This window comes from Rana temporaria, chromosome 6 (assembly GCF_905171775.1).
Source record: "Rana temporaria chromosome 6, aRanTem1.1, whole genome shotgun sequence".
NCBI classification, from domain to species: domain Eukaryota; kingdom Metazoa; phylum Chordata; class Amphibia; order Anura; family Ranidae; genus Rana; species Rana temporaria.
In genome coordinates, this window is record NC_053494.1 from 204,656,910 (window position 1) to 204,672,278 (window position 15,369).

The window sequence follows — 15,369 nt, forward strand, 5'->3', positions numbered from 1 at the left end:
CTGGTTCAAAAAACCGAACAAGCCTGCGGACAAGCCTGCTTCCGCATGAAGGTCTGCCCCCGCCCGGGTCTCGGGTGGGGGGACGGCTTCACGACTTCGTGGATCGGTGGAATTCTCTTCTATCCGACCGTTGGGTTTGCGAGGTGGTCGCCTCGGGGTACAAGATAGAGTTCCTTTCTTGTCCCCCAAACAGATTTTTTCCATCCAACCTCCAGCTTCCTCCGGATCATCGGCTAGCCCTGTCCGGGGCTGTCCAGGATCTTCTGGACAGGGGGGTGGTTGTACCGGTCCCCTCGCTGGAACGGTTTCGGGGGTTCTACTCCAATCTGTTCGTGGTCCCCAAGAAGGGAGGGGTTCGCCCTATCCTGGACCTAAAGGCCCTCAACTCCTTTGTCAAGGTGCAGCGATTCAGGATGGAGTCGGTCCGTTCTATCATAGCGTCCCTCCACCAGGGGGACTTCATGGCGTCCTTAGACATCATGGACGCATACCTGCATGTTCCCGTTTGCACAAGCCACCAAAGGTATCTGCGTTTTGCGATCGGGGAGGACCACTATCAATTCGTGGCCCTCCCGTTCGGGCTGGCGTCGGCACCACGGGTGTTCACCAAGGTGCTCGCCCCGATCCTGGCCTTGCTACTGCAGCGAGGGATCGCTATCGTGGGATACCTGGACGACCTTCTCCTGAGAGCTTCTTCAGGCTCAGAGTTAGAGGAGGACGTGTCCATCACGTGTCGGACTCTGCAGGAGTTCGGCTGGTTTATGAATCTCAGAAAATCAGTGTTGGTTCCGTCCCAGAGGCTGGAACACCTGGGGCTGGTTTTGGATTCGGGGGAGACAAAAGTGTTCCTCCCATCGAAAAAACTGCTGACCCTGCAATCTGCAGTGAGACAGTTGTTGAACCAGAAGTGGTCATCTCTTCGCTTCTGCATGCGGGTTCTGGGTCTGATGGTGGCCTCCTTCGAGGCGGTTCCGTATGCCCAATTCCACACCAGGGTACTACAGAAGGAGATTCTGTCACGATGGGACAGGGTCCCATCTTCTCTGGATCGCCAGATTCGGTTGAGCCATCTGGCCAAGTCTTCCCTGGCATGGTGGCTGACGTCTCCGGTGCTTCGGTCCGGGAAGTCTTTTCTTCCCGTGCCGCTGGACAGTGGTCACGACGGATGCCAGCCTCTTCGGCTGGGGGGGGGGGGGCGTCTGGGGCACCCAGTCAGCCCAGGGGCGCTGGACTCGGGAGGAGTCCCGCCTGCCGATCAATATCCTGGAGCTCCGAGCAATCAAGCTGTGCCTTGTCAGGTGGTCCCTGGAGCTACAGGGCCATCCTGTCAGGATCCAGTCCGACAACGCCACGGCCGCGGCGTACTTCAATCATCAGGGCGGCACAAGGAGCTCGGCCGCGGCGACGGAGGTCGCTCACATACTTCGGTGGGCCGAAAGGTCCGTTCCGGCCCTGTCGGCGGTATACATTCCGGGAGTTCTGAATTGGCAAGCCGACTTCCTAAGTCGCATGACTCTGGATCAAGGGGAGTGGTCTCTCCACCCGGAGGTGTTTCAGGTCCTGTGCCAAAAATGGGGCACTCCAGACGTGGACCTTCTGGCGTCCCGTCTCAATCGGAAGGTACCACGGTTTGTGGCCAGGTCAAAGGACCCGTGGGCAGACGCGTCAGACGCGTTAGTGGCTCCCTGGGGTCAATATCACCTGATTTACGCCTTCCCTCCTCTAAGGCTCCTACCCCGCCTGCTGCGCAGGGTGGAAGCCGAAGGTATTCCAACGATCCTGATCGCCCCAGATTGGCCGCGTCGCTCTTGGTACGCGGACCTGGTACGTCTGGTGGCAGACGCCCCCTGGCGTCTGCCTCTGAGGGAAGATCTCCTGTCTCAGGGCCCGATCTTCCATCCTGCTTTACGGTCACTGGCTTTAACGGCGTGGCTGTTGAGAACCAGGTACTGAAGGACCGGGGCCTGTCGGGCCCGGTAATCTCTACCATGCTGCGTGCACGGAAGTCCACTTCTCGAAAAATTTACCATCGTACATGGAAAGCATACATCTCTAGGTGTGAGGAGATGAAGTGGCACCCCCGTACTTACGTGGTGTCCCGGATCCTGCTGTTCCTACAGCGGGGAGTGGACCAGGCTCTTGCCTTGAGCACGATCAAGAGTCAGATTTCTGCTCTGGCTGTTTATTTTCAGCGTCCCTTGGCAGCGAATTCTTTGGTTCGCACGTTTGTGCAGGGGGTCCGGCATGTGGCCCCCCTGGTGCGCCCTCCGCTACCTTCTTGGGACTTGAATTTGGTCCTCTCTGCGCTTCAGCGTGCCCCCTTTGAGGACATTCGGGAGATCCCCTTGCTGACCTTGTGGCAGAAGGTGGTCTTTCTGGTAGCTATTACCTCTATCAGACGAGTGTCTGAACTGGCGGCCTTGTCTTGCAAGGCCCCCTACTTGGTCATCCATCAGGATAAGGCGGTGCTGCGCCCGCAGCCCTCTTTTCTTCCGAAGGTCGTTTCGGCCTTTCACATTAACGAGGACATTGTTGTTCCATCATTATGTCCTCAGCCGAAGAACCCGAAGGAAGCCGTTTTACATTCTCTGGATGTGGTTCGGGCCCTTCGAGTTTACTTGTCGGCGACAGCTCCGTTCCGGAAGTCGGACTCGCTGTTCGTGTCTGTGTCTGGTCCCAGTAAGGGCCTGGCAGTCTCGTCGGCCACCATTTCCAGGTGGATCCGACAGGTTGTGCTTCAGGCCTACGCCCTGAAGGGGCGGGCGCCTCCCTTTCGGGTCACGGCGCATTCGACCAGGGCGATCGGGGCCTCCTGGGCTTTCCGACACCAAGCCTCTGTGTTACAGGTGTGTAAGGCAGCGACCTGGTCGTCGGTCCACACTTTTCAAAGTTGTATAAGGTGGATGTGAGTGCATCTTCTGATGCCTCCTTCGGCCGCAGGGTGTTACAGGCGGCAGTTTAAGGTTGGAGTTCCTCCGTTGAGTAACTCCGGTTTTGTTTGGGGTGTAACCTGTTGTTTGCTGTGTTATTTTCCCACCCCTCAAATTTTTTTGACACTCTTTGGGGACGTCCCTAAGGTCAATGAAGGCTGTGTCCGTCTATGAACGAAAGAGAAAAAAGGATTTTTGTACTCACCGTAAAATCCATTTCTCTGAGTTCATAGACGGACACAGCACCCACCCCTCCTTGGTTTGTACTGCTTGTTACGAACTGAAGCTGCTAGAGCAGAGTGGGGGTTATGCCTGGGGGAGCCACGCCCCCTGGGAGGAGCGGCATGAAGGAAAGTTTTTAACACCTTAAGTGCTGTAGAATTCTGCCTAAATCTCCTGGTAGGAAGAAGCATAACCCTAAGGTCAATGAAGGCTGTGTCCGTCTATGAACTCAGAGAAATGGATTTTACGGTGAGTACAAAAATCCTTTTTTTTTCCGGCAAAGGTTTGGCAGCATCCACTGGACCTTCAGAGAACATGTGCCAGTGATTTCAGCGGCTGCATGCAAGGCGGATATCTCCTGAACCGTACAGGTTTCTGGAGATATTCATTTTACCTACAGGTAAGTCTTATTATAGACTTACCTGTAGGCAATAATGTAAAAAAGTGGTATAGGGCCACTTTAAACCCTTGATCGCTCCCTACCCTTCCCTGCCACTGACATTCCTACAGTAATCAGTGGCTATTTTTAGCACAGATCGCTGTATAAATGTCACATACTCTCCCCTATGGGTTGCTAGATGGTCAGATTACATTACATTATCTCATTATGTGATATAGATTGACTATTAACCGCTTAAGGACCAGCGCGCGCCTATTTACATCGGCAGAATGGCACGGACAGGCATAAGGGAGTACAGGTACGTCCCCTTTAAGATGCCGCCGTGTGGTCGCGTGCACCGGTGGCGGTGCGCTCGCAACCCTGCCGCGATCTCCGTGGGTCCCGCAGACTTCGATCGCCGCGGGGATACCCGAGATCGTCTCACAGAGAGATAGAGCGGGAAGATGCTAATGTAAACAAACTGATCTCCGCTACGTGTAATCAGAGCGGAGATCAGTGACGTGTCACACACAACCCCACCCCCCTACAGTAAGAAACACTCACTAGGGCAAACTTAACTCCTACAGCGCCAACTACTGGTTAACCCCTTCACTGCCAGTGTCATTTTCACAGTTATCAGTGCATTTTTATAGCACTGATCGCTGTAAAAATGTCAATGGTCCCAAAATTGTTTCAAAAGTGTCCGATGTGTCCACCATAATGTCGCAGTCACAATAAAAATCGCTGATCGCCGCCATTACTAGTAAAACAAATATTATTGGGAAAAGTGCCATAAAAGTATTCCCTATTTTTTAGACGCTATAACTTTTGTGCAAACCAATGGATAAACGCTTATTGCGATTTTTTTGTTACCAAAAATATGTAGAAAAATACGTATCGGCCTAAACTGAGGAAAAAAACGTTCTTTTATAGATATTTGGGGGATATTTATTATAGCAAAAAGTAAAAAAATATTGATTTTTTTTTTAAATTGTCGCTCTATTTTTATTTATAGCGCAAAAAATAAAAACCGCAGAGGTGATCAAATACCTCCAAGGAAAGCTCTACTTGTGGGAAAAAAAGGACGTCAATTTTGTTTGGGAGCCACGTCGCACGAACGCGCAATTGTCAGTTAAAGCGACGCAGTGCCGAATCGCAAAAAGTGGCTCGGTCATTGACCAGCAAAATGGTCCGGGCTGAAGTGGTTAATGTATATCAGCCTTTTCATTTTTTTCAGTGGCTATTTTTAGCACTGATCGCTGTATAAATGACAATGGTCCCAAAAAAGTCTCAAAAGTGTCCGATGTGTCCGCCATAACGTCGCAGTCCTGCTAAAAATCACAGATCACCGCCATTACTAGTAAAAAAAAATAATAATAATAATTATAATAATAATAATAATAATACTTCCTGGAAGTCTTGGATGGGGAGTGATAATTGGGTAGCGCACTACATCCTGGGAAATGATGACACACATTTCCCAGGAGCATTAGAGGGAGATGATGTCAGAATCCTAGGTGATTCCAAAGGCAGATTTCATGGGACTGCATAGCAACAGGCATTTCTAGATGAGTAAAACATTTTTTTTTTTTTTTTAGATCTAATAGCACAATAATGAAAAACAAAAAATTGGGGATGGAAACTCCACTTTAACTTGTAAGCAACAAATGTCAGAAATAGGCTTATGCCGCGTACACAATCCGATGGATTTTTTCATCGGAATTCCGTTCAAGCTGTCTTGCATACACACTGTCAGACTAAATTCCGACCGTCCAAAACGCGGTGACGTAAAAACACAACGACGAGCCAAGAAAAATAAAGTTCAATGCTTCCGAGCATGCGTCGACTTGATTCTGAGAATGCGTGGATTTTTCTCCGATGGAATTCCACACAGACAATCGGAATTTCCCATCGGAAGAATTTAAAACATGTTCTATTTTTTTACTCCGATGGAAAAAAAGTCAGATGGGGCCCACACACGATCGGAATTTCCGATGAAACAAGTCCATCCGCCTTTTTTCAACGGAAAATCCGATCGTGTGTACGCGGCATTAGTCATGAAAGGAATATAGAAAAAAGTTAAATATATATTATTTTTTTAAATTTTCGCTCTTTTTTTGTTTATAGCCCAAAAAATAAAAACCGCAGAGGTGATCAAATACCACCAAAAGAAAGTTCTATTTCTGGGAAAAAAGAACATAAATTTTGTTTGTGTACAATGTCGCACGACCGCGCAATTGTCAGTTAAAATGACGCAGTGCCATATCGCAAAAAATGACCTGGTCAAGAAATGGGTAAATCCTTTCGGGCTGAAGTGGTTAATGTATATCAGCCTTTCATTTTAAGATTTATTTCTGTTTTTTCGATTTTATTTATATTCCTAAGCTCCTGAAGAAGCGTATATAATAGTGTATATATTTATAACAATTTTTTTTTTTAATTTTAACCACTTCAACCCGCAGAAGAATTGGCTGCTGCATAACCAGGCCATTTTTTGTGATTCGGCATTGCGCCGCTTTAACTGACAATTGCGCGGTCATGTGACGTTATACCGAAACAAAATTGACGTCCTTTTATTCCCCACAATTAAAGGGGCAGATCCACATAGAAATAGATGGGCGCAGCGTATCAGAGATACGCTACGCCGCTGTAACTTACTTTTTGCCGGTTCGAATCCCCAAAGAATTTGCGCCGTAAGTTACGGCGGCGTAGTGTATCTCTGGCGGCAGAATTCAAATCGGCGATTAGGGGGCGTGTTTCATTTAAATGAAGCGCGTCCCCGCGCCGAATGAACTGCGCATGCTCCGTTTCTAAATTTCCCGCCGTGCATTGCGCTAAATGACGTCGCAACGACGTCATTTTTTTTAACTTAGACGTGAACTACGCCCATCCCGACAAGTCTAACTATACGCCGCAAAACAACAGCTTTAACTATACGCCGAAAAAAGCCGCCTAGAGACGACGTAAAAGAATGCGACGGCCACGCGTATGTTCGTGGATCGTCGTAAATAGCTAATTTGCATACCCGACGCGGAAAAAAACAAAGTGAACGCCACCCAGCGGACGCCGAAGAATTGCATCTTAGATCCGAAGGTGTACGAGGACGTATACCTGTCGGATCTAACCCAGATGCCGTCGTATCTTGGTTTGAGGATTCAGTAGATACCCCAGCGTACTCGCTCTGAGGATCTGCCCCAGAGCTTTTATTTGGTGGTATTTGAGCACCTCTGCGGTTTTTATAGTGTCAACTTTGAAAAAAGCGATATTTTTAACTTTTTTTCTATAATAAATATCCTTAAAAAAATATATATATAAAAAAAAAAAATGTTTTCTTAGTTTAGGCCGATATCCCCCCCAAAATTTCTTCCTCAGTTTTGGCCAATACGTATTCTTCTACATATTTTTGGTAAAAAAAAAAAAAATCGCAATAAGCATATATTGATTGGTTTGTGCAAAAGTTATAGCGTTTACAAAATAGGGGATAGATTTATGACATTTTTATTATTCTTTTTTTTTTTTCTAACTAGTAATGGTGGCAATCAGCTATTTTCAGCAGGACTGCGACATTGTGGCGGACACATCGGACACTTTTGAGACTTTTTTGGGACCATTTATCATTTATACAGCGATCAGAGCTAAAAATAGCCCGTAAAAAAAAAAAATATGAAAAGGCTAGGACATACATTAACCACTTCAGCCCCGGACCATTTTGCTGGTCAAAGACCATGCTACTTTTTGCGATTCGGCACTGCGTCGCTTTAACTGACAATTGCGCGGTCATGCTACACTGTACCCAAACAAAATTGACGTCCTTTTTTCCCCACAAATAGAGCTTTCTTTTGGTGGTATTTGATCACCTCTGCGGTTTTTATTTTTTGTGCTATAAACAAAAAAAGAGCGACAATTTAGAAAAAAATTCAATATTTTTTACTTTTTGTTATAATAAATATCCCCAAAAAATCTATAAAAAAAAATAATATATTTTTGGTAAAAAAAAATCGCAATAAGCAATGATTGGTTTGCGCAAAAGTTATAGCGTCTACAAAATAGGGGATAGTTTTATGGCATTTTTATTATTATAATTTTTTTATTATTAATGGCGGCGATCAGCAATTTTTATCATGACTGCAACATTATGGCGGACACATCGGACACTTTTGATGCCATTTTGGGACCATTGTCATTTTTTACAGCGATCAGTGCTATTAAAATGTACTGATTACTGTGTAATTGAGACTGGCAGTGAAGGGGTTTAACACGAGGGGGCGATGAAGGGGTTAAGTGTGTCCTAGGGAGTGACTCTAACTGTGGGGGAGATGGGTTACAAGTGACACGACACTGATCACTGCTCCCGATTACCGGGATCTCTGTGTTTACATGTGACTGGCTGTGATTGGACACAGCTGATCACATGGTAAAAGAGACGTGGATGCGGCTCTTTACAGAGATCGGGGTCGCGCTGTGTCCTAGCTTGTTTAACCGCTTGCCGCCCGCCCACCGTCAAATGACGGCGGAGCGGTGCGGCTCTCGTTCTGGGTGGACGTCATATGACGTCCACCCAGAACAAGAGCCGCACCGCTCTGCCGTCATTTGACGGTGGGCGGGCGGCAAGCAGTTAAACAAGCTTTGCATGTACAGTACCTTATTACAGGCTGGGCTGATGACATCCGTGCCAACCTAGAAGATGGTGGCGCCAATCAGCTGCCAGAAATGTACAACATGGAGTGTGCAGTATTAAAGAGACTCTTGGCTTAGACAACTACAACCACAACCCTGCTGGGAAGCCATAGTCCGGTCTGAATAATGTGTGCGGGTTTCAGGCAGCATGAAACCCGGATGCATGATTCCAAACCCAAACTGTCCGGGTGAATACCGGACACAGGGCAGCCATCACATAATAAGATAATAAGCGAGGGGGGGGGGGGGGGGCTGGAGACTATAGGGCCCCTTACAGGTGTAATGCAAAAAAAAAAATGGGAGAGGGGGGGGTCGGCCGGGCCTGTAAGGGGCCCTGGGGACCATTGGGCCCCTTACAGGTGTAATGCAAAAAGTAAATAAATACAATTTTTAAAAAAACGGGAGTGAATGAATGACATGTATAGCGCTACTCATGCGAACTGAATAGGCGCTTTTTCCAGCCAGTATCTGCTTGGCTGGTGCGGTAATTTTTTCCCCCGTAGGATCGTGACACGCTTGGGACACACAGTCATACACACAGATATACATATATATACTGGGCCAATTTGGACAGATCCAATTTACCTACCAGCATGTCTTTGGAGTGTGGGAGGAAACCGGAGTACCCGGAGGAAACCCACAGGGGATAGGGTTGCCACCTGTTCGGGATTCACCCGGACAGTTCGGGTTTGGAATCATGCGTCCGGGTCTGAGACCCGGACACATTATTCAGACTGGACTAAGTCTCCCCCTCCCCCTTCTCTCTCCTGCCTCTAAGTAAGTAGGCCAAGGTAAATCAGGGTTCTTAGAGCACTCATTACATCAGAGTCCTTGCCGTACACCAGAGCATTCCTTATGTTCGAGTCCCCAGAGTTATCCCTTTACATCAGAGTCCCCAGAGTTCTCCCTTACAGTCAAAGGGTAACTCTGGGGATTCAGATGTAAAGGGGTAACTCTGTGGACTCTGATGTAAAGGGGCAACTCTGGGGACTCAGATGTAAAGGGGCAACTCTGTGGACTCTGATGTAAAGGGGTAACTCTGTGGACTCTGATGTAAAAGGGCAACTCTGTAGACTTTGATGTAAAGGGGTAACTCTGGGGACTCTGATGTAAAGGGGCAACTCTGTGGACTCTGATGTAAAGGGGCAACTCTGTGGACTCTGATGTAAAAGGGGTAACTCTGTGGACTCTGATGTAAAAGGGCAACTCTGTAGACTTTGATGTAAAGGGGTAACTCTGGGGACTCTGATGTAAAGGGGCAACTCTGTGGACTCTGATGTAAAGGGGCAACTCTGTGGACTCTGATGTAAAAGGGGTAACTCTGTGGACTCAGATGTAAACAGGTAACTCTGTGGACTCTGATGTAAAGGGGGACTCTTGCGATTAACTTCATATGATTAGAAATGTTATTTAATAGCAACATCTGAGCATAGTTTCTGCATACTAGGAAAACAAAATTGCTGTGCAACGCTGAAGTGTTCGGGTTTGGCCTGAAGAAAAGGTGGCAACCCTATTGGCCACCATAGGTGTGAACAGCAGTGTGAACCCAGCCTAAAACATTACTAAGCCGGGAGACACCATCCTGTCCACTTATCAGCCTCTGATGTGATCGGTTGGACCAGTGACACCAGTCAGGCCTCACCATTCAGGGTCTCTGCACAATAACAAGATGGGAAGTGTAAAGGAGCCGTTATATCAGCCCCCCGTGATTGTGCAGCTCTTGGAAGGAGGCAGAATAGTCCCAGCAGCCAGGCCTGAAATCCCATCCTCCGCCTGGTCTGTTTCCCCTCAGTAATAAACACCTGTCACCGATCCCAGCACGGGGGGCCGCAGGCAGAGACACCTCATATGGACATGCCGGGTATATTTAGAGGGTGACTCATGGTGAAGACACCGCGGATTGTGGCTCACGCTTTGTTTTCAGAGGAGATTCCAGCGCAGGTCCTGGGCGGCTTCATTCACTGGATGATCTTTACTGACCGTGACGTGATTGGTTCATTCCTTTTATTATTTGTATGCCAAGTACTTTCATTTTTTTTTGCAAAAAAAGATGCTGTGAAAAAAAGTAAATAAATAAATAAATAAATATATATATATATATATATATATATATATATATTGTCAAAAGTATTGGGACGCCTGCCTTTACACGCACATGAACTTTAATGGCATCCCAGTCTTGGTCCGTAGGGTTCAATATTGAGTTGGCCCCGCCCTTTGCAGCTATAACAGCTTCACCTCTTCTGGGAAGGCCGTCCACAAGGTTTAGGAGTGTGTCTATAGGAATGTTTGACCATTCTTCCAGAAGCGCATTTGTGGGGTCAGGCGAGAAGGTCTGGCTCACAGTCTCCGCTCTAATTCGTCCTGGGTATTGGGTTGAGGTCAGGACTCTGTGCAGGGCAGTCAAGTTCCTTCACCCCAAACTCGCTCATCCATGTCTTTATGGACCTTGCTTTGTGCACTGGTCCCAATCATTTGGTGGAGGGGGGATTATGGTGTGGGGGTTGTTTTTCAGGGGTTGGGCCCCTTAGCTCCAGTTAAGGGAATGCCTAAGGCGTCATTTTGGACAATTTCCTAACTTTGTGGGAACAGTTTGGAGATGGCCCCTTCCAGTTCCAACATGACTGCCCTTCAGTTGTTTTGCAGTGCTCATGTGCAGTGCTCATGTGCCCCCAGATTTTAGTTGCGCCCCCCACCCCAGGTCTCTGAGAGTGCATCTGCTGATCGATGAGCATGTCTAATGGTGGCAATTGATGTAAGGGGGCACTCTGATAAGGGACAATCCATGTAAGGGGGAACTCTGATGGGGACACCCGATGTAACAGGAGATTCTGATGGCGACACCCGATGTAAGAGGGGTTTCTCTTGGAGACACCTGATGCAACAGGGGATTCTGATATGGTCACTTGATGTAAAAGAGGAGTCTGATGGGGACACCTGATGTAAGGGAGGACTCAAATAGGAACCCCTGATGTGCGGGAGGGCTCTGATGGGGACACCTGATGTAAAAGGGGATTCTGATGGGGACACCTGATGTAAGAGGGGTTTCTGATGGAGACACCTGATGTAAGGGAGGACACTAATAGGGACACCTGATGTACAGGAGGGCTCTGATGGGGACACCTGATGTAAGAGGGGATTCTGATGGTAACACCTGATGTACAGAAGGGCTCTTATGGGGACTAAGGGAGGACTCCGATTGGGACACCTGATGTAAAAGGGGATTCTGATGGGGACACCTGATGTAAGAAGGGTTTCTGATGGGGACACCTGATGTAAGGGAGGACACTAATAGGGACACCTGATGTACAGGAGGGCTCTGATGGGGACACCTGATGTAAGAGGGGATTAAGATGAGGACACCTGAAGTAAGGGAGGACTCTGATGGGGTCACCTGATGTAAGAAGGGATTCTGATGAGGACACCTGATGTAAGAAGGGATTCTGATGAGGACACCTGATGTAAGAAGGGATTCTGATGAGGACACCTGATGTAAGGGAGGACACTAATAGGGACACCTGATGTACAGGAGGGCTCTGATGAGGACACCTGATGTAAGAAGGGATTCTGATGAGGACACCTGAAGTAAGGGAGGACTCTGATGGGGTCACCTGATTTAAGAAGGGATTCTGATGAGGACACCTGATGTAAGAAGGGATTCTAATGAGGACACCTGAAGTAAGGGAGGACTCTGATGGGGTCACCTGATGTAAGAAGGGATTCTGATGAGGACACCTGATGTAAGAAGGGATTCTGATGAGGACACCTGATGTAAGAAGGGATTCTAATGAGGACACCTGAAGTAAGGGAGGACTCTGATGGGGTCACCTGGTGTAAGAGGGGATTCTGATGGGGACACCTGAAGTAAGGTAGGACTCTGATGGGGTCACCTGATGTAAGAAGGGATTCTGATGCAAACACCTGATGCTTGTTTCCTGGATTGTGACTCACACACAGTGATGACATTATGCCCGTGACTTTTTTCCCACAACACCCCCAGCTCGAATAGGCTAGATCTGTGCCTGTTGACATTTGTCCAACAAATGTTTTAGAACTAGACCCCATAGTGTCCAGTTGGAGCCGGTGACTATTGATGTAGGAGATGTAGGAGCAAACTTACAAGCAGTTAATTAAAATAAAAAAATAAACAACTTTATTAATACAGATTACACGTGGCGGTCCGTGCAACCTCAGTATATTTATTTAATTTATTCAACTTCACACCAAAAAAGGGGTCGAGGGGGGAAAAATACAAACTCAGGAAAAGCAACGCAAATTCTAATAAATAAATAAATCCATTTTCATTTTAGTGAATAAATAGGCAGATCGAGAGCAGCTTTAGGGGACAGCATACCCCCCTTCTACAAATGTACAAACTCAAGTGGCACCATTACAGTGAAGCCCTTTAGCCACGTCCTTTGAGATCGCCAGAACGTCACGTCTAGTCCTTTTCCCAGCTGAAGGTTGTTTCAACCAGAGCTGGCTGTGCTCTACTAGAATCTGACTTTATGTTTAACTTGCTCTCTCCCTCTGTACCACACATCTCCCAACATTCCTTTTTACGTTCATCATTAGGGAATTTTGTCCCTTTGATCTCAGATATTAAGGTCAATGTCCCTTGTTTTCAGTCATCAAAGTCAATGTACCTTGTTCTCAACCATTAAGGCCAATGTCCCTTGTTCTCAACCATTAAGGTCAATGTCCCTTGTTCTCAACCATTAAGGCCAATGTCCCTTGTTATCAAACATTAAGGTCATAGTCCCTTGTTCTCAACTATTAAGGCCAATGTCCCTTGTTTTCAACCATTAAGGTCAATGTCCCTTGTTCTCAACCATTAAGGTCAATGTCCCTTGTTCTCAACCATTAAGGTCAATGTCCCTTGTTCTCAACCATTAAGGCCAATGTCCCTTGTTCTCAACCATTAAGGCCAATGTCCCTTGTTCTCTGCCATTAAACATTGTCCCTTGTTATCAGACATTAAGGTCCATGTTCCTTGTTTTCAGCCATGAAGGACATTGTTTCTTGTTCTCAGCCGTGAAGGACATTGTTTCTTGTTCTTAACCATGAAAGACATTGTCTCTTGTTCTTAGTAATAAAGGTTAATGTCCTTTGTTCTCAGATGTTAAGAACATTGTACTCTGTTCTCAGCCATTAAGGTCAATGTCCCTTTTTCTCAGCCATTAAGGTCAATGTCCCTTTTTCTCAGCCATTAATGTCAATGTCCTTTTTTCTCAGCCATTAAGGTCAATTTCCCCTTTTTTCAGCCATTAAGGTCAATGTCCCTTGTTCTCAGCCCTTAAAGAGATTGTCCCATGTTCTCAGCCATTAAGGTCAACATCCCTTGTTCTCAGCCCTTAAAGAGATTGTCCCATGTTCTCAGCCAGTAAGGACATTGCCCTCTTGTTATCAGCCATTAAGTAAGTCCAGTATCTATCCAATGGGCATTTCCTCTCTCCTTCGTTAGTGGCTTGGCTCTTTGGAGAGTAGCTGACTAGTTAGCATCTTCTACTTTCTGTGACAGCCCAACAAACCAGAAAGTGGAACAGACATATGTCTTCAAAGGGAGGTATGAAACACATTATCCCTATCAAGTAACATTGATTAGGGTACGGCAGCGGTTGAAAACATGGCTGGATAGTTAACATTGCTTAAGTATCCCATAATCAGAACCAATGATGTTCAGATAAAAACATGGTGGCGTGACTTGACGGTGGAAGATATGGAAGACCTTGCTGGTACATACCAAACGATTTAGCACGGGGCAAAGGTTGAGGGAGGAGAGGAAGGTGTGGACAGGAAGTGGGGAATTGTAATAGACAGACACTTGGTGCTTTTAAGGAGATGTAAAGCTGAAACATCTCTACAGTACAGCGCATAGCTCCTAGTACAATAGGAGAACAAGGGTTGTTCCGATTGGTGGAGGCCTATGGTCAATTATATCTAAAAAAAGATCTATTTGTTGTCTTTCTCTCTCTTACTAGCCTTTAAATAAAATCTTAGAACTCACCAATCGGACAAGACAGAAGCTTTTACTTCCAACGGCTCGCGATTACTATAACGTTAAATTCATCGTGTCATCTATCGGGCATATGATCTATCCCCAATCTAGTATCTGTAGGCCCTTTTTAAGGTTTTTCGAGAACAATTTGTAAACAATTATTTTTCTATTATAATATCTCAGCCTTGTAATGGGCTAAAATCTAAATGAGACTATTATTGTAAATGAGTACCTATCTGTGTATCATGGTGATCTTTTTTTTTAGTTAGGAACCCAGGTAAGTGAAATAAAATAAATAAAAAACACTTTGCATAAATAATGCCTGTTTTGCATTAAGACCACTTGTTGTGTCTAGGAAGTGATGCCAAACAGTCCTTGGAGGGGCCATGGAAACCAAGGGCCAGATGACTCAAGTCAAGTATCCTTTTCCAGCGTAGAGGTTGACTCTAAAAAGTTGCAATGAACTGAGGTCAAAGGTGGTGGTAGGTCAAAAACAGCTGTCAGATCTTCTTTGCTGTGGAAGTGGGGGTGTTTCACATGCACCATGCACCCACAACTCTAATGCTTCCTATTCCTCAGTCTCACTGGACTACACCATGTCAGTCACAGAGGTATACTGACCACCGATGTGCCCAGGACTCCCTTGGCACAGGGATATGATGTCCTCTCTATTTACACTATAAGGTATTGACTTTTTGTTCCTTGCCAATACTTTCCCTGGGACCTTTGACGTCTTGTTATCGTCCAGTGTAATGCACCTTTGGCTTCGTGACCACCTTACTCATCGCCAAGGTCCTTTTCCCGTGGTCATTGGGTGACGGGAGCTGGTGGCTGCGTTCCATGGTAAGAGCGAAGCAGAACTTTGTGCTTGGTAGCCATGTCTGAGCGTCTTCTTTGATGCTCCACCAAGAACTCCTTGAGGCGGTTGGTGGTGAAGGTGAGAGTCTGGCGCCTCAGCTTCATTAAATAGGCGTCCTGAAGCCAAGGGTTTGAGAAGCACTCTTGTAATGTGGGTCGGCTCCTGTGAACAAGCAGATTGAGAGGTTAGTTCCTTTATCGTTTCCTTCAGTTTTTCCATAGCCTAGGGCAGGGGTCTCCAAATATTCTACATAAAGGGCCAATTTACTGTGATTCAGACTATAGGGGGCTGGACTGTGGCAGTT

At 46.7% G+C, this 15,369-nt stretch overlaps 1 protein-coding gene across 1 annotated transcript in view; it reads right to left on the minus strand.

Annotated features, from left to right (window-relative positions):
- Nucleotides 1-12,357: 12,357 nt before the first annotated feature.
- SPEG (striated muscle enriched protein kinase) overlaps nt 12,358-15,369 on the minus strand; it is a 382,864-nt gene continuing 379,852 nt past the window's right edge. Inside the window, exon 41 of the mRNA XM_040358128.1 lies at nt 12,358-15,227. Coding sequence (XP_040214062.1) covers nt 15,014-15,227 — 214 coding nt within the window. The 3' untranslated portion in view covers nt 12,358-15,013. The remainder of the gene's footprint in view (nt 15,228-15,369) is intronic.